The 25,921-nt window shown below is 42.9% G+C and overlaps 4 protein-coding genes across 6 annotated transcripts; 2 read left to right on the top strand and 2 right to left on the bottom strand.

Moving 5' to 3' along the window:
* Positions 1 to 2,490: 2,490 nt before the first annotated feature.
* On the top strand, positions 2,491 to 11,897 carry LOC135385693 (serine/threonine-protein kinase Chk1-like). 2 transcript variants are annotated; one of them, XM_064615156.1, is made up of 14 exons: positions 2,492 to 2,650; positions 2,993 to 3,091; positions 4,915 to 5,014; positions 6,017 to 6,140; positions 6,219 to 6,283; positions 6,358 to 6,427; positions 6,525 to 6,710; positions 7,827 to 7,931; positions 8,029 to 8,127; positions 8,813 to 8,897; positions 8,955 to 9,144; positions 11,223 to 11,354; positions 11,456 to 11,557; positions 11,646 to 11,897. In XM_064615156.1, the coding sequence occupies exons 2-14, from the start codon at positions 3,030 to 3,032 to the stop codon at positions 11,760 to 11,762; spliced, it is 1,437 nt and encodes a 478-aa protein (XP_064471226.1). In that variant the 5' UTR covers positions 2,492 to 2,650; positions 2,993 to 3,029; the 3' UTR covers positions 11,763 to 11,897. The 2 variants fall into 2 exon arrangements, with proteins under 2 accessions (XP_064471225.1, XP_064471226.1); XM_064615155.1 differs by having other exon boundaries at positions 2,491 to 2,650; positions 8,813 to 9,144.
* A 292-nt stretch (positions 11,898 to 12,189) lies between these two features.
* LOC135385695 (electron transfer flavoprotein subunit beta-like) lies at positions 12,190 to 14,474 on the bottom strand. The gene is made up of 7 exons (XM_064615159.1): positions 14,271 to 14,474; positions 13,566 to 13,724; positions 13,334 to 13,492; positions 13,149 to 13,211; positions 12,925 to 13,083; positions 12,396 to 12,568; positions 12,190 to 12,321 (listed from the first exon to the last, which is right to left on the bottom strand). Exons 1-6 carry the CDS (start codon positions 14,322 to 14,324, stop codon positions 12,398 to 12,400), a joined length of 765 nt encoding a protein of 254 aa, XP_064471229.1. The 5' UTR covers positions 14,325 to 14,474; the 3' UTR covers positions 12,190 to 12,321; positions 12,396 to 12,397.
* An 86-nt stretch (positions 14,475 to 14,560) lies between these two features.
* LOC135385694 (methionyl-tRNA formyltransferase, mitochondrial-like) lies at positions 14,561 to 19,548 on the top strand. Of its 2 annotated transcripts, XM_064615157.1 has the most exons (10): positions 14,561 to 14,866; positions 15,103 to 15,132; positions 15,596 to 15,653; positions 15,734 to 15,882; positions 17,990 to 18,112; positions 18,214 to 18,316; positions 18,579 to 18,654; positions 18,774 to 18,865; positions 18,999 to 19,166; positions 19,231 to 19,548. In XM_064615157.1, exons 1-10 carry the CDS (start codon positions 14,739 to 14,741, stop codon positions 19,348 to 19,350), a joined length of 1,047 nt encoding a protein of 348 aa, XP_064471227.1. In that variant the 5' UTR covers positions 14,561 to 14,738; the 3' UTR covers positions 19,351 to 19,548. The 2 variants fall into 2 exon arrangements, with proteins under 2 accessions (XP_064471227.1, XP_064471228.1); XM_064615158.1 differs by lacking the exon at positions 15,103 to 15,132 and having other exon boundaries at positions 14,562 to 14,866.
* A 214-nt stretch (positions 19,549 to 19,762) lies between these two features.
* Positions 19,763 to 25,897, bottom strand: LOC135385692 (WD40 repeat-containing protein SMU1). The gene is made up of 10 exons (XM_064615154.1): positions 25,801 to 25,897; positions 25,391 to 25,457; positions 25,145 to 25,288; positions 24,924 to 25,076; positions 23,336 to 23,716; positions 23,152 to 23,247; positions 22,941 to 23,068; positions 21,727 to 22,021; positions 20,871 to 21,023; positions 19,763 to 19,900 (listed from the first exon to the last, which is right to left on the bottom strand). Exons 1-10 carry the CDS (start codon positions 25,824 to 25,826, stop codon positions 19,802 to 19,804), a joined length of 1,542 nt encoding a protein of 513 aa, XP_064471224.1. The 5' UTR covers positions 25,827 to 25,897; the 3' UTR covers positions 19,763 to 19,801.
* Between the last annotated feature and the right edge of the window lie 24 nt (positions 25,898 to 25,921).

The raw sequence follows: 25,921 nt of genomic DNA, 5'->3' as shown, positions 1-25,921 counted from the left end.
GTTAGGGGTCGACGTTTCGGCAGTCAGCGCTGCCTTCAACAGAACTGTTCTGTTGAAGGCAGCGCTGACTGCCGAAACGTCGACCCCTAACTCTAAATCTATTCCTAGCGCCCCCTTAATTATTAATGTAATAAAAGTAGCAAGTGTTTTTAACCCTTATACGGCCTCCCAAGTCTCTTCATTACTTGTAGTCTATATATATATATATATATATATATATATATACAAAAATGAGCAAATGCTCCATGGCTGCACGTGAGGCATATGTTTACTGATCGAGCGTGCCACAATCCCAGCTGTGGACGGCCGTTTCGAGCTTCTTGGCTCTCATCGGCACAGCGTAGGGATGTGACACGCTCTTGGGTCGGCACAAACACTGTGTCTCTGCAAGACATCAATGTTCCAGGGTGTTAGCAACACCTCTGGAGGCCGCAGTGCAAAGCCAGTAAGCCAGTGCAAAGCCAGTATATATATATATATGTATATATATATATATGTTTATAGGTCCCAAACGTCGCCACACCAGCATTGGACAGCTGTTTCGGCCTTATTGGGCCTTCATCAGCAATGCGTAGGTTGGCGACGTTTGAGCGAGTGGCGTCGGAAGGTCACGTGGAACGTGATGTCCTCCCGTCAGGGTGAGTGGCTCACCTCTGAAAGCCCAGTGCGAAGCCAGTAAAGTATTAAATGAAGAAAGATAGCATACGGTCTTTGGCTGCACGTTGAACATATGTTTATAGGTCCCAAACGTCGCCACACCAGCATTGGACAGCTGTTTCGGCCTTATTGGGCCTTCATCAGCAATGCGTAGGTTGGCGACGTTTGAGCGAGTGGCGTCGGAAGGTCACGTGGAACGTGATGTCCTCCCGTCAGGGTGAGTGACTCACCTCTGAAAGCCCAGTGCGAAGCCAGTAAAGTATTAAATGAAGAAAGATAGCATACGGTCTTTGGCTGCACGTTGAACATATGTTTATAGGTCCCAAACGTCGCCACACCAGCATTGGACAGCTGTTTCGGCCTTATTGGGCCTTCATCAGCAATGCGTAGGTTGGCGACGTTTGAGCGAGTGGCGTCGGAAGGTCACGTGGAACGTGATGTCCTCCCGTCAGGGTGAGTGACTCACCTCTGAAAGCCCAGTGCGAAGCCAGTAAAGTATTAAATGAAGAAAGATAGCATACGGTCTTTGGCTGCACGTTGAACATATGTTTATAGGTCCCAAACGTCGCCACACCAGCATTGGACAGCTGTTTCGGCCTTATTGGGCCTTCATCAGCAATGCGTAGGTTGGCGACGTTTGAGCGAGTGGCGTCGGAAGGTCACGTGGAACGTGATGTCCTCCCGTCAGGGTGAGTGACTCACCTCTGAAAGCCCAGTGCGAAGCCAGTAAAGTATTAAATGAAGAAAGATAGCACACGGTCTTTGGCTGCACGTTGAACATATGTTTATAGGTCCCAAACGTCGCCACACCAGCATTGGACAGCTGTTTCGGCCTTATTGGGCCTTCATCAGCAATGCGTAGGTTGGCGACGTTTGAGCGAGTGGCGTCGGAAGGTCACGTGGAACGTGATGTCCTCCCGTCAGGGTGAGTGACTCACCTCTGAAAGCCCAGTGCGAAGCCAGTAAAGTATTAAATGAAGAAAGATAGCATATATATATATATATATATATATATATAAGTAATCCCTGGTTGAGGACTTCGTGCGCGGGGCCTTCGTGCGCACCGTGTGAATGAGTGGGAGGCGCTCATTATTTAAATAAAAATTCAAATGAGTTTCGTGAAAAACATATAAATTCTAAAGGAGGGCGCCGTCGGCATTAAAATGGGTACTACCCCTATTAGGACCTTCAGCGTACAACTTTTAGAGAAAAATCTGCCACCAAAGCGGGTCATTTGTTGCAGTAATTAATTGGTTTCGCTTTACATGTTTTTGTCGCGGCTGGCCGCGGCGAAGCGCAATGTCTTCGCCGCGACCGTGTACCGAAACGTTCGTGTAGCGAGATGTCTGTGCCAGAATGTCCTGTACCCAGGTGCGAATACAGGATTTTTCTGACAGGGGGGCCCGGCCTTGGCCAGCATGGTAGATGCACGATGTAGGTCAATTTCTGTCTTCATATAGTGTTTAATTGACCTAGATTGTGTACTTACCATGCTTGCCAAGGCTCAACTACCCTCTCCGAAAAATCTTGGATCCGCCCCTGGTCAGGACATCCTGACACATGAACAAAACGTTGCCCCGTCCCAGACTCGAACAGCGCGTTTTTTGTACCCTAGGGTAAAATTCTCATGGACCAAAGCCAAACCATCTGCTTAAATTAATCGATTCCTACCGTTTCCTGGCCTTTTCGACGACTGCCATATCTCAATTAAACTATAACAGAGTTTCTGGAATATATTCGTACTCGCAGCATGTGCCGTGAGGGTTTCGGTTTTGGTTTACTTTTCTGTGTGCGGTCTCGATCTGCTAAGATAAGACGCGGCCGCGGCAGCGCCATTGACATCACTTTTCGCGCGTTTCTTCTTGTTCGGGTTTACGTTCATTGTGCTGCACCGTGCTGCACATACGAAAGTGTTTGTATGTGCGTTTATGCAGTGCCACATCTTCGAGTCACTTTGTTATGAAGCCCTATAAACGTCAAAAGCACAGGCAAGGTACGTGCCCAAGAGGAGACTAGTGAAGCTTGTTACCTATTGCGCTCCAACTTGTCATGCGCCGAAGTGTGTAGAAAGCAAATACCATGAATAGAATTTTCTATGTTACAACTGTGGTTGGATTATCTAGTAAACGTTGTCATATATGAGCTGTTTAGTGGAGACATCGGGTGGCCATTGCGTAGCTGCTGTAGCTGCAGAACAACTGTTTTCGGTTTGACAGCCACGTTGTGTCATGCACTTGTTGATACAATGCTCAAGCATAGAACCTAACAGTTGAGCCGGCAAGGCGACTTGTACACATAACCGACGTATTTTGTAACTACTTGAGTTTCTTTACAGGCATTGGACTTCATTAGTTTCTCAAACTCAAAGCACCATGAAGGAATTCGTCGTAGGTTGGGACCTTGTCCAGACGTTAGGAGAAGGAGCTTATGGAGAGTATGTGTAATTAATTTATGCATGCTACGAACTTGATTGAACTTCAGTTTTGAACACCCCATTAAGTCTGTCCTGCATATAGCCGATTTTGCACATAGAAAAACAATTCCGACAACATCTATGTTAGAGGAAACACTACGGGCAGACAAGTACCCCTGAGTCCTGGACACTTGTTCCAAATTGGCTGTGTATTTGGTACAGCTGCGAGATTCTGTTTCCATCATTTACAGTGAAAAAGAAAAGAGAAAGGGGTCTTGCAAAACAACTTTCTTTCGATGCAGAAGGGCAGGAATTAAATCTTGGACGCAAGTTTGACGATTCTGTAAAAGACCTTTTCGTTATCCTTTTGTCTTATAGACTATCATGGTCTCTAAAATAAGAAGTTCGATGTCCTCAAGGCAGAATCTGTGCAGAGACCTCTCTAATATGACAATATGGTGTCAGCTCACCCAACTGATGCTACTCCACATGGGCCTGATTAAAGGGGCACAAAACAGCTCGACAAACATTCTTTAATTATTATGCTCCATGAAAGAACGTGTCCCACAATATCCAAACATGAAATTCTTTTGCCTCTAGCGAGCGTCTTTGCCTCGAAACAATGCCATTGAAAGAGCATAATACGCGTGAGTCGCTCTTCCATCCTTGGAACAGGGTCACGTCACAACGTTCCAACGTGTAACAACACCGCAGGCGCTGGAAATGGGGGAGATTTCACTCTCCTAGCCAGTGACGGGCCCCACTGAGACAAGCTGCAGCTCGCGAGGGAACCGGTTGCGAGAACATCGCGGAGCAATACAGCACTGAAAACATAGTGCGCACATGAAAGGGAATATTGGGGGCTTTTGGTGCGGTTTCAACTGGCTACCTTGAGTTTGACGAGTGGGAATATGTTTAGAATTGACCTCACTTCCCGATATTACAACAAAATTAATTCTGAATGGTTGGTGGTGCGCGACGTCAAAATGACATGTGGCTATTGTCGCCAGGACATAGCAGGTCGGGGCATGAGCGCGAAGGAGTGCAGTGAATATTCGGTCGGTTTGGAGCCATTATTTACTTTTTGTGACAATTTTTTGGAACGTTCACTGTCGGCAACGTATCTCAGTGCATTTAAAAAAAGCTTACCTTGTATACCTGTTTATTGCCCCTCTAAGTTACACCAGGAGATCAGGCCTCCAGTGCTCATGGCTGCTTTGTCAGGCACTGCACGATTCCATACAGTAAAAGTATTGAGCATGGTGCCTCCTGATAAACTGCTTGATCAATGAAATTAGATGTCACTTTGTTGCTCCTTTAAGTGGAAGAATACCCGAAGGACGTATCTGTCTGTGCAAACAAGAGGTTGGATAGAAATGTAAAGATGCGTATTTACAGCTGCTGGAGAAGCCCCTAGGGCCCTTCTTGCTATGTCATTGACCTGTATGCATTATGTGCCTTCATTCGCATGTTCCCATCACTGAAAAATACACTGTGGACTGGTGCGGCACCCATTGATGACCCTATAGTGGTGACAAAAATTAACTACTAGCACCAAACCTTTGCTATCCTAATTAATTCTGTGCAGACTTTTTTTATTAAACACATCTTCATCTCAGTATAATTCACATACTTCACTGATATGATTTTGTACAAAGTTTGCTGAGCTCGGAAGTCGTTTTGCAAGGGATGTTACACGGTGTGTGCCTTGTGCAATGCATATTGTAGAATCATCAGGAAACACAATTAACCAAATCTGACTTTGTATCGTACAGATGTGAACATGGTATATGTATATTTTTTTATTCCTGGACATGAGGGTAACTTGTCTACCTCGCTTACAGAGTGAAGCTTCTAGTGAATAGAAGCACTCAGGAAGCTGTGGCGATGAAGATTCTTAATGAAGCAAGTAGTCCAGGAGCAGCGGAAAACTTTAGGAAAGAGGTGAGATATCCTGCACATTTCTCCGTACCACGATTCACAGCAATTGTATGCATCAGAACTTAGCACTCTTAAGTGTTGGAGAACAGTATAGTGTTTTGTGTGGTGGACTTGCCGATTGTTTGTGGACGTGATTACTCACAAGGGCATTGGAAGTTCCTTGTCACACTGTAGTAAAGTGACACGTTACACACGACAGAGAATGGCTCGAAATATACTAAAACAACATCACCTTACAGCATTTGGTTAATTAGCCAGTGGCTAGTTTGTCTCTGTATGATTATCAGATACAAAGAGAAGCGAGAAGCAGACGACAAAGGTAAAAGAAGTGACAGAAGAGGGTTATGTATTAACAGGTAGGCTGCTTAGCAGAAGTTAAGGGGACTGTCTGCATTGCGACGGATGCTCCGCCTTTTGTTAGGACTGATTCAGATATATATTTAGGTTTGGAATGTGTTCTGTGTCAAAGGGCTACGGTATCAGTGACGATGCACATGCAAAGCAGATTCTGTTTACATAGAAAAACCTTACCTGCAGTAGTCAAAATTCATTCAAACAAGCATGAAAATCCTGTAACAATATGCATCATAAGAGAGAATACCAAACACCCTGTTTAAGCCCCAGAGCCTCAGCTCAAGGTGTGCATTTGACCCCCTTGCCACTGACTTCCTACCACCTTGATTACTTGGTTGAGACTACAGTGTGAATTTTTTTGTGGCTGCAGGCCTATTCAAATAGCCCATTTAATTGTCATTTCACTTGTAACATCAGTGTCAATGTCACAGTATCTTTACGCTGAGGTTATTATTTTGTGGGACACCTACTTAGTTTTACTGGAGTTAGTCACAGCCAATTGTAGTGTAAAATTTTTAGAGCACAAAGGGTAGGGTGCTTTATGCTTTTAATATCTCTAATCATTTATTTTTCCTTAACGAGTACTTTTGGAAGTAGTAGTTTGAACAAAAAATTATAAAAGTTGAACATTTCTGTGCATCTATCTTACAGATCTGCATGCATAGGCTGTTAACGCATGAAAATGTCATAAAGTACTATGGGCATAGAAAAGAAGGAACATTTCAGTTCATCTTCTTGGAGTATGCTTCTGGAGGAGAACTATTTGACAGAATAGGTAAGTATTGAACTGGGCTGCTCCAGTGCATAGTCTAGTTCACCAGAAGATGCTGAGTACTGTATGCCAAAATTGCAGAACCTGATTTTGGAATGGACCAATGCAATGCCCAGAGATACTTCAAACAAATTTTAGCTGGTGTGGTAAGTTTGCAGTACACATCATATTTGAAGGATACTTTTGAACCACATGCATGAACTGGGATGTCTTTCTTTAGGAATACCTTCATTCCAAGGGTGTGGCACACAGGGACCTGAAGCCCGAAAATATCCTGTTGGATGCTAATGGTAATGAGGGGGTCTCCCCAGCTTGTTTTAGATTGCATTATATAGATTAGGTGTGTTGTTGCTCTGGAACAATCACAGAATGGATCATATTTTTCAGACAACATCAAGATCTCAGACTTTGGCCTAGCTACAGTTTTTAGGCATAAAGGGGAAGAAAGACAACTGACAAGGAAGTGTGGTACACTCCCCTACATAGCTCCTGAAGTTCTAGTAAAGAAATACAAAGCAGAACCTGCAGATATTTGGAGCTGTGGTGTTATTCTTGTGGCACTTTTGGCTGGAGGTCAGTGTTACACGCTATTTGTATGCTGGAGTTCATGGGTGTGCTATAGCTGTAGAGCTAGTGTATTTTTACATGTAGTGTTGTAAGTTGTATGCTAAAGGACATCTATGAGCCTCATCCATGTGCTTGGTAGTCTAACACAGTCCCAACAACAGTTTGCAATCTATCCTTATTTTCTGATTTGCACCACCAGAGCGTTTCCTGTTTCACCCGAAACTTTGGGTACTGCAAATTGGCCTTGCCTTATACTCTTAATTTGACTAAGTTGTTCACTACATGCTTCATTTTCATCATCGGGATCTTTCTGAACAGCATGCAAATATGGTTGCAGATTGTTTCTCCACTGTAAAAAACTGCACAACTGGCAGTCATATGGTGGTCTTGCACTAGTACTTGTTACTTTATAGAACGAAGAAAGCACACTGGCTTGCATAACAATCACAAAAGTGATTTGTTTATGATTTTTATGCAAGCCAGTGTGTTTTCTTCATTCTATAAAGTAACATGTCCCCTGACTTCTGATCTATTTTCAACTGGTACTTGTCAGTGAAATTGTTTTTATGGCTGCATGCTCTCCACACCTTCAACAGGACTTGGGTGTATTTCATGTATTACGTATCAGCGATAAGTTCACGAGAAACCGTGTGAAAGATTCTCGGAAGCAATCATGGTAAATTGCTGAGCTGCTGTCTATAGTGGACTGTAATAGATCTTGATAGCTCCCTCTGTACTTGTACACCCTCTGTATGTGCAACAAGTTGATAACTCGAAAAACGATTAAATTAGAAAACTTAATTTGGTGAGGCAATTTCTCAAAGTATTCCTCGAACAATGCCCATGAGAGATATACAGCATACATGCATATATCACTGCTATTGGCGTCACTTCGTGACTCTGACCTGCTAGAAAACAAGTAAAATGTGGGAATGTAACCCATCCCTCAGTAGAATGAAGGGTTTCAGAGCAGAAAAGACATACTTTTCACATGTCCAATCTAGATAGCTAGCAGTTGATGGTTTCTTTGCAATAAATCAGGGTGCCAAGTTGTGCATAATACGGTTTAATCCACACGTAAATTCAACTCAAAAACATTCCTGTGTTTCGTTAAATTATCAGAGCTTCCATGGGACCAGCCATCACCAGTGTGTGAGCAGTTCAGATGGTGGAAGGAATGCAAAATCACCGAGTCGCCTTGGTCAAAGTTGGATAACCTTGCTCTTTGTACGTACCTTCCTACTTATGTGCGGATGTGTCCCATGATGTAAGTGAACTGCTCCCTTAAAAAAATGTAATGCTGTATACCTGTTTTTTTGCGCAGCGTTACTTCGTAAGATTCTGGCACCACACCCCACACGACGATACACATTAGAACAAATCAAGTGCCACAAGTGGATACAGAAAGTGTTCAAACGAGAGGGTGAGTGAGTGACAACTCCTTAGCTTCACACCGTAGTCGCCACCAGGACAGGGTTTGACTACCGGGACTGAGATTTGTGAAGTACAATGAGCCTTCTGAGGTACAGGACCTACGGTCATTGCCTTGCTCCCTACTTCCTTTGTTCCAGCCCGGGTCACTGTATGTGGATGAGTACTTGTGCTACTCCAATAAACATCCAAGTGCTCCTTGCACACAAGTTGCATCAAGGGCACTCATTGAGAAAAAGTAGCCATCCATGGTATTGTTTTTTGCTGACCCTGTATGTTGTGGACTGGGTTGTGAGAGGAGGAATCCAAACAGCTCAGATATTTCCTCTTTCTGATTCCTACAGTGCAAAGCAGCAGTGTGCTCTCTGGTATTCTCTGAAGTTGTCTATCCAGTGTTTGTCTGCTTCTGAGTTGGTCACCCGGTGTTGATCAATAAACCAAAATGCACATTGTTGAAAAATAGAGTTATAATGTAATGGTGCGTCTTATTTGAACTTAACCTTCGTGGCAACATTAATGTTGCACAAATTCGAGACTGCTTTGATGGACTGTGAACCAGGAATGTTTTTGGATCCACACTGGTTTTGTTTCCCAACTTTTCCCTTTGCTACTTTCCTGTACGGAGTGGCCCCATGGCAACGAAACTCTAGCTACTTACATTGCATCCTCTTATGCAGGAAGCAAATGGGTAGGTGGCCAGGATGAAAGCAGATCACGCAAAAGAAGTTGTTTTGATTTTGGTCACAGTGACAATACCACAAGGTATGTAGCAATACTGTTTTGCAATGTTATGTCACAGCATGGACATTTCGTACTTAGGGATGGCACTATGATGAGGCTGTCATCGTCCCAGCCAGACATGGCATGCAAGTGGGACGAAGACAGTCAGATACCTGAACTGGTCGCGCCATCGGATGTGCTTGCCCAGAAGATCAGCTTTTCACAACCGGCCCACCTGGAAGACATGCTTCTTAGCACTCAAACGCAAGGCACACAAGGTTCCTCACAGGTGGGAATGTAGCTTTATGCTGTGTCTTCCACTGTAGTAGAAAAGCGCATATGGTTGAGCGTGAATTGCTGAACATATCTTTTGCCACTGCTTTGCCCAGGCACATCGTTTGGCATGCACATTTATCAAAGGTTAGAAATGTACGTCCTTGGTCTGCCATATGCCTCTTCGTGGATGGCAGCTACAAAAATACTTTTTAAATATGAAAATTATTTATTTAAAATTTACTACCCAGTTCTTTAAAACACTGGTAGTCATACAGGGCACCTATAAATCAAAGTGTATCGGTGCTGGTACACTGTGCTAAAAAAATTTCTCAATGCAGGCAGAGCATCTACAAATAGATCTCAGAAGTGGAATCAGTCCTAGTAAATATCAGTTATTAAGCACAGGCTTCTACAAGGTACTAAAAAACGTATTTAAAGTGGCACTAAAGTGCACAAGTTTTTCCTTGTGGAATGAAAGATACTGTTGCCTTGACACCAATATAAGAGGAACAGGATCCAACCGTTGTGTCCTTCGTGACTTGTGAGTGAAAGAACCCACAATTTACGTTCGCTTCTACTAGAGTACTAAATACCTTCGAAGGTGTTTGAATAGCATACTAAATGCTTGAAAAAAAACTATAGTTATTTTCGAGATACTATTAAACTACAATTTGTGAAATTCACTGTCAAACATGGACAAAGTAAAGGTAAAAGGCATAGTTGTTTGGATACTGTAGTAAGTGTAGTTTTTCTGCAATGTCATCTTGGTGCGTGCTCTCCTCAACAGACATCTTGCCCGATAATGTCACACACGCGATGCTGTGCTCAAATGTAGGTGGAAGAGCCACACAATACATGAGCGAGCAAGTCACCGTAAAGGGACAATGAAGTTACCCGAACACCTTATAAAATTTTTTTGCTGAAAACTGTTCTTCCTGTTGAGAGACTCATGCACCAGAAGTTTTTCCCGATTAAAGTGCGGAAGTCATTTCTTAACCACTACATGCATGGTCCTGGAGGCCTCCTTATGTTGGTTTGTGCACTGCTCACAGAAAGGAGCGTCGCACCAAGTCATGGGCATCCCATGTGGTGAACGGCAACACCTGAGTGACGTAATCGGGCACAACAGTGACAGGGTCAGGATTTTCTGCACAATGGTCCTACCGCAGCGTGTGGCGCGTCACTAGGTGTATCAGCTTCTTCAGTTACTTCGTTTAAATTATCTCGTGAGAAAACAGTTTGCTTGCTGGATGTAAAACTACAGCTGTGCGTTCAGGTATACAAAGAAACACTTTTATAGTCCGTTTAAACTACATCTATTGTTCTAATCCACTGTTCCTTTCTGTCCTCACTCAATTTAACCAACTCCCCTCCCCTAACGAGTTGTCTCCCCTGTGTTGTGTTCTCAATTAGAATGTCATATTTATATCCACAATATAGTGTAAGAGGGCAAGGAGTGCACAGGACCTGTAGATTTTGTCCAAGGTGTGACGTGTTGGCTACTGATTTGAAAGATTAATACTTGTTAGAAACAAGAAACCCCACATCCATTGCTCCACATCCTGTTGCTATGTTGAGGAACATGGGGCGTCCGGCAATTTGTTTGTAACTGCATTTTTGCAAAAAAAAAAGTATTTTGGATTATTTTTACCTGCCCCAACCTTAACTTTTACCTTTAACCCAACCTTTAAAGGCCCGAAACTTTTTTGCGCTAATGCCCACATTGTGTGTAGTAAATAAAAAAAGAAAAAGAAATCTCCAAATGTAAGATGGAACATCCAGTAAAAAATTTTGAATAATGCATATTTTGTGCTACTTTGAACACTATTTCTTTCTGATCAACAGGAGTTGCAAATGTGTTGGAACTAAACCTGTTTGTACATTTTGCAGTACAACTCTGCACTGACGCGCTCAATCAGTTCGAAATTTGCTGAGGTTGAATCGCATTCAAAGACCTATATGCAGACAACAGAATGCTCCACCTACATTGAGCAATTCCTGAGCATGGCATGACTGCACAAATACACTTTTATAGGTCACCACCTCGAACAAATGTTGGACAAAAATGAATTTGTTCTTGCCTTTTCACAGACTCCTCTGCAGAAACTTGTGAAGAGAATGACAAGGTTCTTTGTTACAACGAGTGTTCAAGCTACGCTCGAAGAGATGAAGTGCTTGTTTGAGAAGCTTGGTTACTCATGGAAAACAAACTCCCCGGGCCAAGTGAGATGTTCTTGCTTTTGAAGGAAACAGCTGCCTCTTTGCTAGTGGTACTAATATGATGAATGATATTAACTCATACCCCTTCATTTCTTTTGCTTCAGGTCACAATTACAACATTGGACAAGCGGAAGGCACAACTTGTCTTTAAAGCGAGCCTCGTCGAGATGAGTGACAAGATCCTGGTAGACTTCAGACTGTCCAGAGTAAGTACCTTTTGGAACAGTCCTAGGTTAGGACAAACCTTTTGCCTATAGCGACAGCTTGGGAACACACCATTCTTTTCTCTTTTAGGGAGATGGCTTGGAGTTCAAGAAACATTTTGTCACAATTCGAAACCACCTTTCTGACATAATTGCCAAAGGACCTGTCATGTGGCCCATTGCAGCTGCGACAAACTGTGTACCATAACAAATTTACTAGGAAGTTCCTATTCTTGGCATTGACAAGTGCACAACTGCTGCTAAAGTGCAAGACAGCACTGTATCTAGTTGTACATTTCTCTTTATGTTGTTAGGTGAATATTAAAAAGTATGTACTAAAGAATTCTGTATTTATCCCAGTTTTCAAATTGTGTGCCATATTGCATAGTACAACTTGGGACAAACGTTTATAGACAACTGCACTGGCGTATTTCTTCATCGGAGTGGCCAACTGCTAGATATTGGGAAGATATCGAGTAAGTGACGTGTGACTGGCTATTCTATCAATCTCTCAGTGTGTCTCCCCGCTTCTGTCTGCTGCTACGGTGTCACTCATACAGAAGTGCGACACCCCAGTGTTCTGTAAACTTTTGTCCCAAGCTGTACCACTAAGGAAACAAATAAAACAGACAGGATTTGCTCAAAGAGAACTGAGGAGTTTTATGTTTTGTCTTCATATTTTATAAAATTTGAACTGGAAACATGTTGATCCCAGCAGGGCAGCTGCCCTCTGTACTGCATCTTCTTTCAAAGCTACCATGTGGTGCCTGTAATTGAAACATTGGAATTTAGCTAACTTGCACCTCCCATCTCATGCAGGATGACTAAGCTCTAAACACACCATTAGATCCTTCCAAGATCTTTGAGCTTTCCCAGCATCTCATCCACAGATTCTACTTTAGCTCCAGCTTCCCTGACAGGAGGATCTTCAACACTCAAAATTTCAATGCGTGGGCTAATGTCAACACCCAGGTCCTTGGGAGTTTTCTTTTCCATAGGTTTCTTCTTGGCTTTCTGCACACAGATGTAAAATGATTATCTTAGGGTAGCCCATTTCTACACCTGGCAAAATCAACAGCTTTGCTGATTTGTACCACTGCATACAATCAAGTGCAGGTACATGTGTGATGCTTATGTTCCTTGTTACTTTGAACATCATTCAGTAGGCACCAGATTGATTTGAAGCATGTGTATTCCACACAGTGGTAACCTGAAAATTACTGTGGCTGTGGCCAATGTCTCAACCACTATGGTTGCCTTAGTAGTTTTTGCTGTACACAGTTGTATGAATGAAGACTCATCAAACTAAACTTGTGAGCATGTGCATCAACACATTCCCATTACAGTGAACACACAACACAGTAACGTACCATGATATTTGGCAGTGTCGCATATCGTGGCTCATTGAGTCTCAAGTCTGCACTAACCACAGCTGGTAACGTCACCTTGATGTTCTCCAAACCTCCATCAATTTCTCTTGTCACTTTCAGGCTATTGCCGTCTTTCTCCACTTTGGATGCAAATGTGGCCTGTTAAGAATTGTAACCTCAGAGCAAACAGCTTTACACAACTCCTCACAAAGGGGTAGACATACCTGCGGCCAATCCAGCATACCAGCAGTCATCTGGGCAGTTTGGTTGCAGTCATCATCGATGGCCTAAAATAAATATAATTAAAATAATAAAATTAAATTAATATAAAAAGTAATTAAATATAATTACCTGTGATTCTTTGTATACCAACCAATCGCATAATGGTGAAATACTTTAGAAAATTCACCTGCTTTCCGACGATCAACAAATCCACTTTATTGTCGACTGCCAGCTTTGCCAATATCTTGGAAACATGAATGGGCTGCAGTGTGTCATAATCTTTTCCAGAAACTTCAATGTGGATAGCCTTATCAGCTCCCATAGCCAAAGCTGTTCTCAACGTTTCCTAGAGAGGAAGAAGGAAAAACGGAGCACTATGAAATACTCATACATTGCACATAGGCTTTCCAAGTACCAACCTGACAAGCCTGTGGTCCACAAGACACTGCAATAATTTCACCTGCGACCTTCTTTTCTTTTAGTCGCACAGCCTCTTCGACAGCAATTTCATCGAAGGGGTTGAGGCTATGTTTTACACCTTCTGTTACCACTCCAGTTTTATCAGGCTTCACACGAATCTGGAGAGAAAGGAAGATTATGTGAGAAATGTTGCTGACTATTACTTTCCGGCTTGTGAACGTCTTTGTTAATGAGGCTTTCTTGTGAACAGTACCTTGTGCATAAAAGAATGAATGAATGCAGTAAAAATGCAACGAAGGACACTGCACACCAATGCAAAGCAGATATACATCAGAAAGTCTGAATCAAAGTCATTTGGCCTTTGGATGTTTTTCGGTTCAGTATGTGAGCCTCTTTCACTTGTACGCAATATTTAATTTTTGAACATTTTCGCTTGTCTTTAAAAGCCATAAATGCGCGTATGGAACTACACCCTCATTTCTCAAAAATCATTAATTTTTGGTATTTGCTTACTGGTCTGGTGGCGACCTTGACAAATATCTGTGATGGAAATTATGTTCCCAATGGGGAATTCTCTTGATTAGAAGTGGCATGCCAGAAAGTGTAGTCAACGAGTTGAGCCGGCTTGTTCCATACATGATGGGCATCGGTGTGGTGCACACATCGCCGTGTAAACGTGCAATTACCATTGCGAGCTTCCTTACCTTTACAGCATAATCGATAACTCTTTTGCATCCCACCATCACTCGGAGAGCCATTGCCGAAGAAAATTCCAAGGTTGACTTGAGGACCACGACTTCTCAAGGTATCTGTGGTATGTGTATCTGTCAGTATCTACGATGAACAATTCACAGAAGTCTCATCACAGCTCGCAGTACAGGAAGTAGCCATACAGGAAGTGGTGGTCACCTCACGGCCAACGACGGCTATCAAATGGCTACGGTATGGCTTTTTAGCTATATTGGCCACGTGATATTGGTTATAGCCGGCTATAGCCACGCGCGACAAGCAACATGGGAGCAACCGAAGTCAATCATAGCCCACATGTGTGCTTGATATGAATATGAATGTATCACAGTCTATCACAGTTACAGAAATAATCGCGTTTAATTTTGTGTGATGGTGAAGCTCCACATAGAGATCGCTCCAGAGGCGATCACCCGTTCACATTTATGACAGTCACTAGCCTTATTAAGAAGTCGCGGCTTGGTTCACGTTCCTGCCATCCGCTGTGGAGAGTCCTCTTTTATGGATCCGACACCTTCTCGTTAACCAGTTTAAAATTACTGAACGACAACAGGTACCATTCTACGCGTCTAATTTGGGGCGTCATGAATGGATATGCTTTACCCCATGTCGAAAAGTTGGGAAAGAAACCTGAAAACCTTGTTTGGCTTTGCTGCAAGTCGCGTTGTAGTGGAAGTGAGAACTCGTATCGTTACACACTTTTCTCGTACGGGATAACAGAAAATTCCTGAGTCACACATGCACTGTACGATCCATATGATTTGCCTGCTTCCAAGTTTTCCGTTTCAGAATGACATCTCCCTGCAGAGGACACACAGGGTATGCGAATTGCAGAAAAATTCTGGAGCCTAAGCATTATAAAAAAGAAGAGACGATCACAGCATACTCAGCACGGCTGGTAAAGGCTGCTGCATTGGTGTGCAGGCAATTACTTGCTACTCTCCGGAAATGCTAAGAATGGCGTTTCATAATAAATAACACCTGCATTTCAGACATTCAAACAACGAAAAATAAACAAAAAATAATAAGCAATCGTGTGTGCTTCAGCAACAGACACATACGAAGCTGAACAATGCAGACTGAAGCTTAAAGAATACAATTAGTAATAAGTGGAGACAGCACACAATTACGACGGAACTGAAGAGCTTGTGATAGTCAGGGAAGACGTAGAGAAAAGCCCTCAAAGTGCTTTATTATTTTTGTCCTCACCGTTGTAGCAGAAGATGACCTTTTGTTACAGTGGAATACTTAGTAGTTCTGAAGCCGTCTGATTCTTTACTAGGCTCGGAAGAACGTCACAACCATGTGTTATAGGGACTTTAGAAGTTGTATGCACAAAGGTGAGCTCATATAAAGAATTTGTTCTTATGTTGTTGCAAAACCTTTTGTATCACTCATAAATGTGGTATTTCTCATTCAGCTGAAAGGGCCTATTGTAGACTACACAATCAGAGAACAGATACAAGTAAGGCAGTGGCCTTTTCAAGTTCCTCGGAATACCTTCGACATTGGCGTTGTAGTGTCATTTGGAAGGATGATCTCATCTACTGATATTGAAGCTTGCAAATAGTGAGTACTCTGTTGAGTTTGCAAAGCTAGTGTGCTGCGAGTGTCATTCAACTGCAGACATGACCTATCACACCTTACAGTACCTGTACTTACGTGCACATTTTCTTGTAACATATGAAACGGGGAGGTCTGCTTTGCTGGCTTTACAATTAGAGAAAACCATCCTGAGTACAAGCCACTGCATAACACAGAGACACGAGAGAAAATGCAAGACACAGCAGCTTCATTTTCCTTGCATACATTTTCTCCAGGAGGTGGCCTCTTGCTATTTCGGTGCTGTCCTGTTGACCCATAAAAAGCTCTACTCAGGGCTGGCGTAATGAATTTGAGCTTGACCAGGCACGAGCTCACATGAGGCGTCCTTGCCATGACCATTGTGCAGTGATTTATCCAGACCCCTCCTACACCCCCCCCCCCCCAAAATCTGCAGGGGCCCCCCTAAAATTTTGTGAGATTGCACAATATTTCGTCAAAAGCATGTAAAGACACCCCCTTGCGGAGCCCCCCCAAGGACGAAATTCTGCGTAAACCACTGCCATTGTGTATGAGAAGGAATGTAGGAGGGAATGTGAAGGGACTGAGTACGTGTCCCATTAGTTGAAAGAGGCCCCTTGGTAAGACGTCAGAAAGCAGATGCCAGCATAGCGTAACTGGTTAATGCACTTGACCGGCAATCGAGACATCTGGCTTTTTCGATCACTGCCTAATTCCAATTGCCACACTTTGCAACACTTGCAACACTTTTGTTTGAAACCTTCATTCAAAGGCACAACAGCCTATATTGGCTTGGCTGTCACTGAAGGAGCTGTGCCACAATTGTGTTTGAGGGTGGGCAGTATGCTCTATGGGTCTATTAGTCGGAAGAAAAAAATCTTGCAACACCTGGAGATTTCAGACAGGTATGTCACAAGCTACCAGTAGCATTACAGCATTGCAGCATTACATTTTGGGAGTACAGTCTATCTGCCCAAACAACGAGTATTTTGTGAACCTGACATATGTAACTTGCTATTAATTACGTGTTACTCAGACTAAACAAAAAAAGGGCACCGTGCTGTAACTCTTCACTCATGGTATCTGCTATCTATACTCCTGCAGTGGTCCTGGTAGCAACCTCCATGAATGATAAATAGCGTAGGAGTTTTCTTTCACGTGTGAATTTCTGTTCACACACAAGACACGATGACGTGAATGGCTTCACACATAGCATCAGGTGGAAACCTACACTAACACAAGTCCAACATTCCATGTACCAACACCTTGTCTACAGACTGCACAACACACAGTGGCCAGAGCTGTTAAGCTTCTCAGATGAGGTAATCAAGTTACACTTATTACAGTGATGTGCGTACATACCACCATAAAACAAATTTATGAAAACAGAGGTAAAAATTGACATCATTGGTTGAGCGTGACGAGTGTCCACACGAACAGTGAAGACCTTGTTTGAGTATGTTTCGAATGAATGCAAAAATCTGTTCAAGACTAATAGCTATGAGAAAGACCACAGTAGAAAAGCCTGGGCCTTTGGAAAGAGACGGTACTGCAGACAGAAATTTACAGCAGAATCATTTAAACTCCAGCGGAAAAGAATTGTCCTTTGAGTGCACATTACAGGTAAATGTAATTAAATTACAGTTACTCATTTCTGAAAGTGTTTAGGTACAGTAATTACTTCCACAACTCTTAAAATGACAACAGATATGTATAGAGAACAAAAGTTTGAAAATGTTACAAAACAAAAGAAGCTGCATGTTGGCTCCATTTGCTTAGAGCTGCGTTTGCATCGTCGATGGCTTGGTTAACTTGAAGAAAGATACGTGCATAGGTTAGTATGGTTCGGCATTCGATTCTTTCATCTCCCGGGTTGGTTCTCTTTGCATACACCACATCTTTAGCTCACGCATTGTTCAAGCACAAAGCAGTGTCCATAGTGCAAGTGAAAAGTTGCCTATAGTGCACTAACTTTTGGAGCTCTTACCATGTGTTGCGCACCCATACAGCAGCTCTGCGTTTGACCAAAACGCACATATTAATTCTAAGTGTGTGTTGGGTGTGACCACCACTCATTGTGGTCTTGACAGCATTATTTTGTATTCATTCACAGTGGCATGATTAACGTCCACCCTAGCTTACTTCCAAGGTGGAGAGGGGCTGCTCCTCTTGTTCACACTTTACTTGCTGGTGACGCACTGTCGGGGATATCCATAATAACAGTGGCGCCAAAACGGTGAGACTTGTGGAGCTGCCAAGCAAACTTTCTTTTTAATGCAACAGGAACTAGTGGTAAAAGACAGACAAGTAAGTTCCATCTCTCCATGTTGTGTATAGGTTTGATACGGGGAAGATTGTCATGCAACACGAAGTCCCTGTTCCCCCAGTAGTGGATCTGCCGAGCTACTCAGCTATGATGGCCAAGATTGGTTCCAACCTGGTGCGTGCTCTAAAATATGTTTGGAACTGAAATTTCTTTGTGATTCAGTATATCTAGTATTGAAAGTTTGTGCTGTTGCAGACAATTTAGGTACAACAATCATAGCTATACATTTTCTTATATGAAAGGGATAAATTGCTTCTATAAATGTTGTGTAGAGTTCTTCCCAACAATTCCATTGAATCAGCATTCGTTTTGATTTGTTTTGCTCATTAAGATAAACATACTAAAAGAATAACATATGTGCTATCTTTGTTTCCAGCTTTTAACGTGCTTAAAAGACCTTCCGTCACTGTTGTCAAAGGCATCGCCACAGTCAGCCGACGGAATTACAAAAGGTATCTGGGTGACCTCCGAAGAGCAAAATACAAACCAGTACGAAGTTGTAGCCATTTCCAAGTGCGGTATTGTAATACTAGGCTAACCTGCTTATTCCACATTATCCTTTCTTGTCAAGCGCCCAAAGTGACGAAAGAGATGGGCATGATACATTGGAACGGTGACTCGTGTGAATATCTACAGCGGCTGTACAGAGCAGTGTCCAACTTTGTAAGTTCTAAGTTGCATAATCTTTTAATCACAATTGGCATATAATGTAGAAAGTGCAGTGACAGTACACATTCAATGCGAGACCACTTGTAGCCAGCAAGTAGTTATACCATCATCCATTTTGGTGATGCAGGTGGACATCACAACACTTTGGAAAGGAAGCCCAGTTAAGTTATACAACATGGTCAGCGCAGATGAACTGGTGAATGCAAAAGTTGATGAACTGGTCCAGGTGAAAGAGCTGGGGCCAGGATATTGCTATTACCATCCGAAACGGAGGCTACTTTGCATCAGGTGTCTTGTAAGTAGCGAGTACACGAGTTTAGACTTGGACATGCTGACATTGTATGGGATCACTATTGCAGGATGGGTGGGTTGCATTTAGAGAAATTTCTATTAAGAGTCATAGAAGAATGACAGCTACCGATTTCAACTGTGGATTCCTACAGAAGACACCTGCTGAGGAGCGTTACTTTGTCTCCTAAGTGTTGGAAAGCTTCTCAGTGAAGCAAAACTTCTGATGCCGACAGGAAAAATGTGCACAAAGGAAGAACATGCAACATTAACATTTCCATGATAGCTCTTCTCAGTTTTTTTATTAGTGAAATGTTGTTGCATGGATGCTGTAGATCAGCTGGCTATGCCCAGCACAAAAATAATAAAAGACGTGAATGCAGGAATGAGCTCCGTGGGGTAGTTCAATGAGTCAACAAGCACTTCGTATTAGTCAGTTCAACTGTGGTTGTACACACAAAAATATTTTCCCATGAAGATAGTGTGCTCAACCATGTCTGATTGAGAGCTCACTACGTGTAGCTAGCTTGCTATGGACGTTCATTTCTAAAACAGCCATAATGTGAATCATTCATGAGCATTGTACTTTCACCACAGTACATGTAAAAAAAAAGTAAGGTAATGAGGTTTATTTACAGTATCTTAAGGTTTCCACAACTTTACGAGACCATCTTCACTGTATGTTGCAATCAGGTTTTGATGAGGATGATGGGAGATGCCAATGACATCCTTCTCGTGAACCTGAAATTTTAAAATAGCTGCTATCAGGCTTGTTGCACAGCATTTTGCCCTGCTCCCTTTTCCACTTTTTCTTTTTTTGACAAACGGTTTTGACTTTACTTCAGATTATTATTTTTTAAATTCCGCGTTAGCGCTGCAAAGCAACTGTCGCTATGAGTGGCATACAGACATGGACAGATGGAAAGAGGATAGCAGGAAGGAGTGGGGGACAGGTGGGTTAGTATGCGTCCTGCGCCAACATTTGTCTGGAACGGCTGCCGTAAAACCTCGGACAGCACAGCTGGTGCAGGGATTTGAACCGTGTCACCTCCCACTCCCGTCGTGGAAGGCGGTCATCCTAACCACTATGCCACGGGAGCTGGTGCTTCAGATTCTGCTCCCTCTGTGTAAAGTGGTGTTTCAACTGAAGCAGTGTCATGAATACATGTAATCAAAGAGGAAGGGGGAGCTACAATGTCCATCTTGCATGGGTGATTTACTAGCACAGTAAATCATACGAATATCTAACATTACATGCGATTGCATATTTGTCCTCGATGATTTTGAGTTCAAATTAATCGTACCTTCCAACTGAATATGCTTAGAGCCCTGTGGCTCTGTGTCTGTAAAACCTGTTATGACACCCAATTTGCATCATCGGCACTTTGGGTAAAATCAGGAAAGCCTCCAAGAACTGAACCTGCCAAAGTGGAGATGCAGCAACCTACACGTGCGCTGCAGAATGTTCGATACTTTGCACTGAGCATTGCAGCAGTTGTACAGGTAATTAAATAAAACCCAATTTTGATTCCCACTCCAAATCTGTGAATTACTATGTATAAAGTAGCAAAAAACAAGCTGCTTTGGCAACACTTCAGAGTATAGGGTTTGGCACAGTTGGAATAAACACAGTCAACACTGGATGGCAAAAAATCCACCACGTGCAATTGTGCATACAGCTAGGATATGCTGCACAGGAAAGAGAATTTACCGTTAATGTCCTATCCAGTGTGCCGGAGACAGTGGAGAAGCAGTAGAGTACAAAATCTTCCCCAACACAGTAGATCCATTCTCCTCTCGGTGACAGTGTACAGCAAACAAAATCTCCTCCTTCCCTCTTGCCGCTGGAGAAACTACGTACAATCTGCATAAATGGTAAAAAGTGTTTTCTAGAAATCTCTGGAGAGTACAAAGACAGCTATAGAAAGGAAAGAAAGGTCAGGCTCTGTGTTTCACAATGAGCAGAGCATACCTATGATATGTATATTCCCAAAGGTGAAGCAACAAGTCTCGTACAAACAACACATCTGCTATACAGCTCAGGCATTGTCAGATATTCGATGCTGCAAGGTTGTGTTCTTAAAACCATTTGGACTGCTTGTTTAATAATGTATGTGATCGTGCTAACAGTATTTTCTCTTCTAATATGTGCACAGTCAAGATACCTGGTGTCAAGCAGTGTGTGCTGATTAGTTTTGGAGCTAGATTTTTACCATTAAGGCGGCTGCTCATAACACAACGTAATTAATGAAAGACACATGTACACGATGCTTAACATGGCTGTTGGAGAGGGCGCAGCTCCTTACTTTTTGCGACTTACGGGAGAACAACAGGACAAAAGGCAACATGTCTTTTAGGTATCCTGTACATCCTCCAATGTGAACTTAGTATCCAAGGAAGCTCTCTTATTTCTTTCAGGCACATCAGAAATGTGGTACTCTATCTTGAATGAGTCTTGAGATGTCTTGTTTGCAGTCAGGTCTCACACTTAGTATTCTTGGTCACTCACTATAAGTACTGTCCATCGAATCCAAAAGCAGAATAAGCAGAGTTCTATTTCAGCTCACCTGTCCCTGCATGTTCATGATGGAGACCGTATTTGAACGATTGCAGACCACGAAGTGTTCTGCGTTCTTTGGCAAGGCATGTAGCGAGTTGACAGCAATGTCTGTGCCCCCACTTCCTCCCAAAGATTTAAAGGTGTTGATACATTCTGTGCTCTTAATACTCCATAGTTTGACAGTGCCGTCTGAACTTGCACTCAGCAGGTGATGGCTGTCCGGTGTGAAGATGACATCATTCACAAAAGATGAGTGACCACGGAATTCTTTGAGAAGCTTTCCAGATTTCAGGCCATGAATCCTGATGTGAAGAAGTGGTGGATAAATTTTAGTAAAAAGAAAAAGACTCACAGGAAGTAAGAAACAGAACATAATGTGGAGACAGGGTGTGCATTAACCCTCTACTAGCATCCTTAACAAATTTGGTAATGCACAGAATATTATTTGCAGGTAGTACTACTTTGCAATTGAATCTTTGAGATGAGTCAGATTGTAGTCAAAGGTCTCAAAAAAAGGGGGTGGGAGGTTCTGCAGAAGTTTGTGGTACAGTTGGCCCGACTTTTGCTAGGGTTATGGGCAGAGCACCCCCACGAAAGTCAAAATTCGCGAATAACATGAAGCCGATTTACAATTTTGACCCGCAATTACCAGACTTGTTGGTTTAAGAAAACACGAGATACTGCAAACAACTTTGCTCATGCCACTTTGGGAGGGCCCATGACATGTTACGATCACAGCTCTCCGAAATTCCGAAACTATGCTATGCAGGCAGCTATAAAATGGGAAAAATTGCAGCAGGTGCTGGCGGTTCCTTCAAATGCTTTTTGTAGTTGTCAGCTCCCCACGGATTACGGTGGGTGCTGTTTTTGCCTTCTTGAACTTCCCTGCTCTGACACTCTGGGAGAGGCTTGGCCTCATGAAACAAGAGGACGGAGTGAGGCAGAAACTCCCAGACAATCTAATTCACGAAAACCAAGACAAGGGACAACTGTATTTCTGGGTAGGTTTCATTCCAGTTTTCATGTAAGCAGGTTAACAATTGTCTCGTATTGACCCAGCAACCTGTAACTTTGGGTTTGAGGAACCTGAAAAGATGTTGCACAAACTTTTGCCATGTTGTGATGACAATCATATTACACAATAGCTTGCTATGCACGCACATACAGCAGAAACAGTATGCATCCCCATGTTGGAAGCAAATTTCTACGCAGGATGTTTACCTTATTGTCTGATCAAAAGAAGCAGAAAGAAGTTGACTGCTGTCCCTCGAAAATGTTAGGCAAGTTACACCTTTGGAATGTGCTCGTTCAAATCGTCGCAGACATTGTCCGGTTAGAATTTTCCATACCTGCACAGAAATCATAAATTGCATTTGTTACCTCACCAAGAGATCCAGACTGGATCTGGACTGCTGCTAAGATAAAAGCATACTTTAATTTTTCCATCTTGGGCACCTGATGCTAGCATCTCCGAATCTCTACTGAAGCACAGACACAGGACCGCTTCATCCATCATCATGAAGTTATCCTGCAACAAGATGAGCAGCATTTCTCTTTTACAGTGACTTCAAACACAAAAAGTGCAAATATAAGATAGGCCCTGTTCTTGCACCTACCTGGTTCTGATATTTGAGATCCTTTCGAATCTTGCCCGTAGTGAAGTTCCACACTTCCAAGAAGCCGTCTACGGACCCCGTTACTAGAAATTGTCCATCGGGAGAGAAGCGTGCACATTCGATGTGTGCCTTGTGCCCAAAGCGAATCTGTTTCGCCAGTTGTGTTGGCAAGCGTTCTTCCTCTTGTTCTCTAACAGCTGCACGACCTCGGAACAAGTCAATCGAAGAACCTGGTGGGAGGAGTCCCTGGTGCTGCTGCCATTTGAGTGCTTGGCCCAACAAGGCAAGTAAACGTGAAGGTGGTACTACGCTCACTTCGCCTGAAAGGGACTGTGCAATGGCCGCTCGCCTACGCTCTTTGCTGCTTCCCCCAGGGTATGCCTGCAGGTAAGCTCTGTGAGCATGAATAATGCCGTATGGCATGGAACTACAGGTTTTCCTGCCGATTTTAATCCAAGTGCCAGCTAAATTAATCCATGTGCCATGCAAACTTTATGGGGCATGGATTAATTTAGCTGGCACTTGGATTAAAATCGCCGGGAAAACCTGTAGTATTAGAATGCCAGAGGTTTTGAGCATTGAGCTGGGGACCTATTCTCATAAAAAACAAAGGAAAAAAAAGAGAAAGAAAAGAGAGTACACTCAGGTACTTGGAATGACTGGCAGAAGGAAAAATTCTACAGGTAGTACTACATGAAGTGATATGTGTGCGTTTCGTCACTTACACGCAGGGCTAGCAAGAGAAATTACGGGCCCCGGGGATGACTCGGGATGAGTCCCACCCCGGGACCCCTCCTCCGTCTCCTGGTACTAGCTACCATTGGGCCTTGTGTCGGGTGTGCACCTGAAGAGGCCCCCCCCCCCCCCGTAACCACCAGCTCTGCTTACACAATGCAACCACTGCACATGCGAAAATCTCTGATGCAACCAGTGGACTAGGCCACGAAGACACATGCTTTTTTTTGTTGACTTTGATGTGAGATTCTTGCTGCATCAAGGCACATGTGTGATCTAAAATGGCTTTGGATCAGGGCTGCCATACTGTCAATGGAGCATATGGTTTTGTGTTGAAAGGCTGTCATAGCTGTGGGAGTCTCAGAAGGCTGAACAAACATTTCATCGGCGCATTCAATAAGGGCTTTTTCATATTTTGCGGAGCGTGTCTCATCCACACTGTGGCATTGCATTTGCTTAATTTGGGAGCCACGCAATATCTTGTACATGCACCATTTATGTCGATACACTTCGTAATCTCAAACAACAGTATTTATATTTCCCTTTGAATTTCCTTCCATTATAGACTAGCTAGCCAAGATAAAGTATGGGGTTTGTAATGAAGATCAAATGGGTAAGAAGACTGTTTGGAAACTAAAATATATGTTGGAAAATGTATACGCTAAATTTTTTAATAAAAATTGTCAACGAAAGAAAGACTATTATCATCCAACTAGTAAAATAATGACATTGCTCACTACTGATCATCAAAGCAGATATAAACAAGATGCTGGAAAGTCTGTGCAATCATCCCACAGTGGGCCTATGAAAAATGAAAATAAGAATAGGTCTCTGAAAGCACAAATGAAAGTACCTCCTGTGGATCGAAGTAGGACCTGGCCAAAAGGTTTTCCAGGTGTATGTATCTTTCAGGTTCCTCTTGTTTCAATTTTATCATGGGGTCTGTCTGACGTAAGAGGGACCTGGCTGCACCAAGCTCGCGCAGTTCTATCAATTCCAGTACGACCTTGAAAAAATAACAGTAGGAGTGCAAAAGAATGCATACAGACGCCTCGATCTTCTCAGGGCTCATACCTGTTCATAAAGGTCTATTAGTTTCTTGTCTGGTAGTTTGAGAGACTGAACAACTTTCAGAACTGTGTCCCAGTGGCCACTGTGTATATCTTGCACAAAACTGTCCACACTGTCAACAGTGTTCAGTGATATGGAGGTTTCCTCCTGTAAATGCACATAGGGCACATAAAGACACTTTTCAAAGAAAGGAAGGTATCACAGGTGAAACTGAAATACGCGCAATAGCGAAATAATAATCGCCATCACCTGTAAGACTTGAAGTGTACGGAAAAGGCTGCTTTCCTTTAGATACTGCTGTATGAGACGGACAACACTGGAAGAGCAAGTGTAGAAATGCACTGTGGTTAATGCATGTTGTGAAAGTGGTTGTGTACGTAGGGTGCTACTAATGTTGTTCATATTGAGGGAACATGAACATTGAAAGTATCCCTTGTCCGGAAGCGCGAAATCATTGCTTCAAATGTTTTTGCAAAATGTGTACGGTGCTTCGTCGGGCATTCCAGACTGATTCTAGCATCGACTTCCAACACTATTGCAACGCGACCACAGCGACGCTCTCAACACCTACAGCACCCACGTAATACTCCACGTTCGTAGTAATATATGAAAATAAAAACAATACTAAACCAGAGAAAAGAAGCGGTTTGTGTACATACTCGGCAGACTCGATTTCGATCGCCATGTTTGTTTGCAGTGAGAAACAAGCGCTAAGCACGCTGAGTTCGAGATTGTGATTTGCTACTCTCAACCTCACTGCTCTTGCCAACTCTTGCAGAA

The sequence above is a fragment of the Ornithodoros turicata genome, chromosome 2 (assembly GCF_037126465.1).
Source record: "Ornithodoros turicata isolate Travis chromosome 2, ASM3712646v1, whole genome shotgun sequence".
NCBI lineage: Eukaryota > Metazoa > Arthropoda > Arachnida > Ixodida > Argasidae > Ornithodoros > Ornithodoros turicata.
This window is presented reverse-complemented; position numbering and strand designations above follow the sequence as displayed.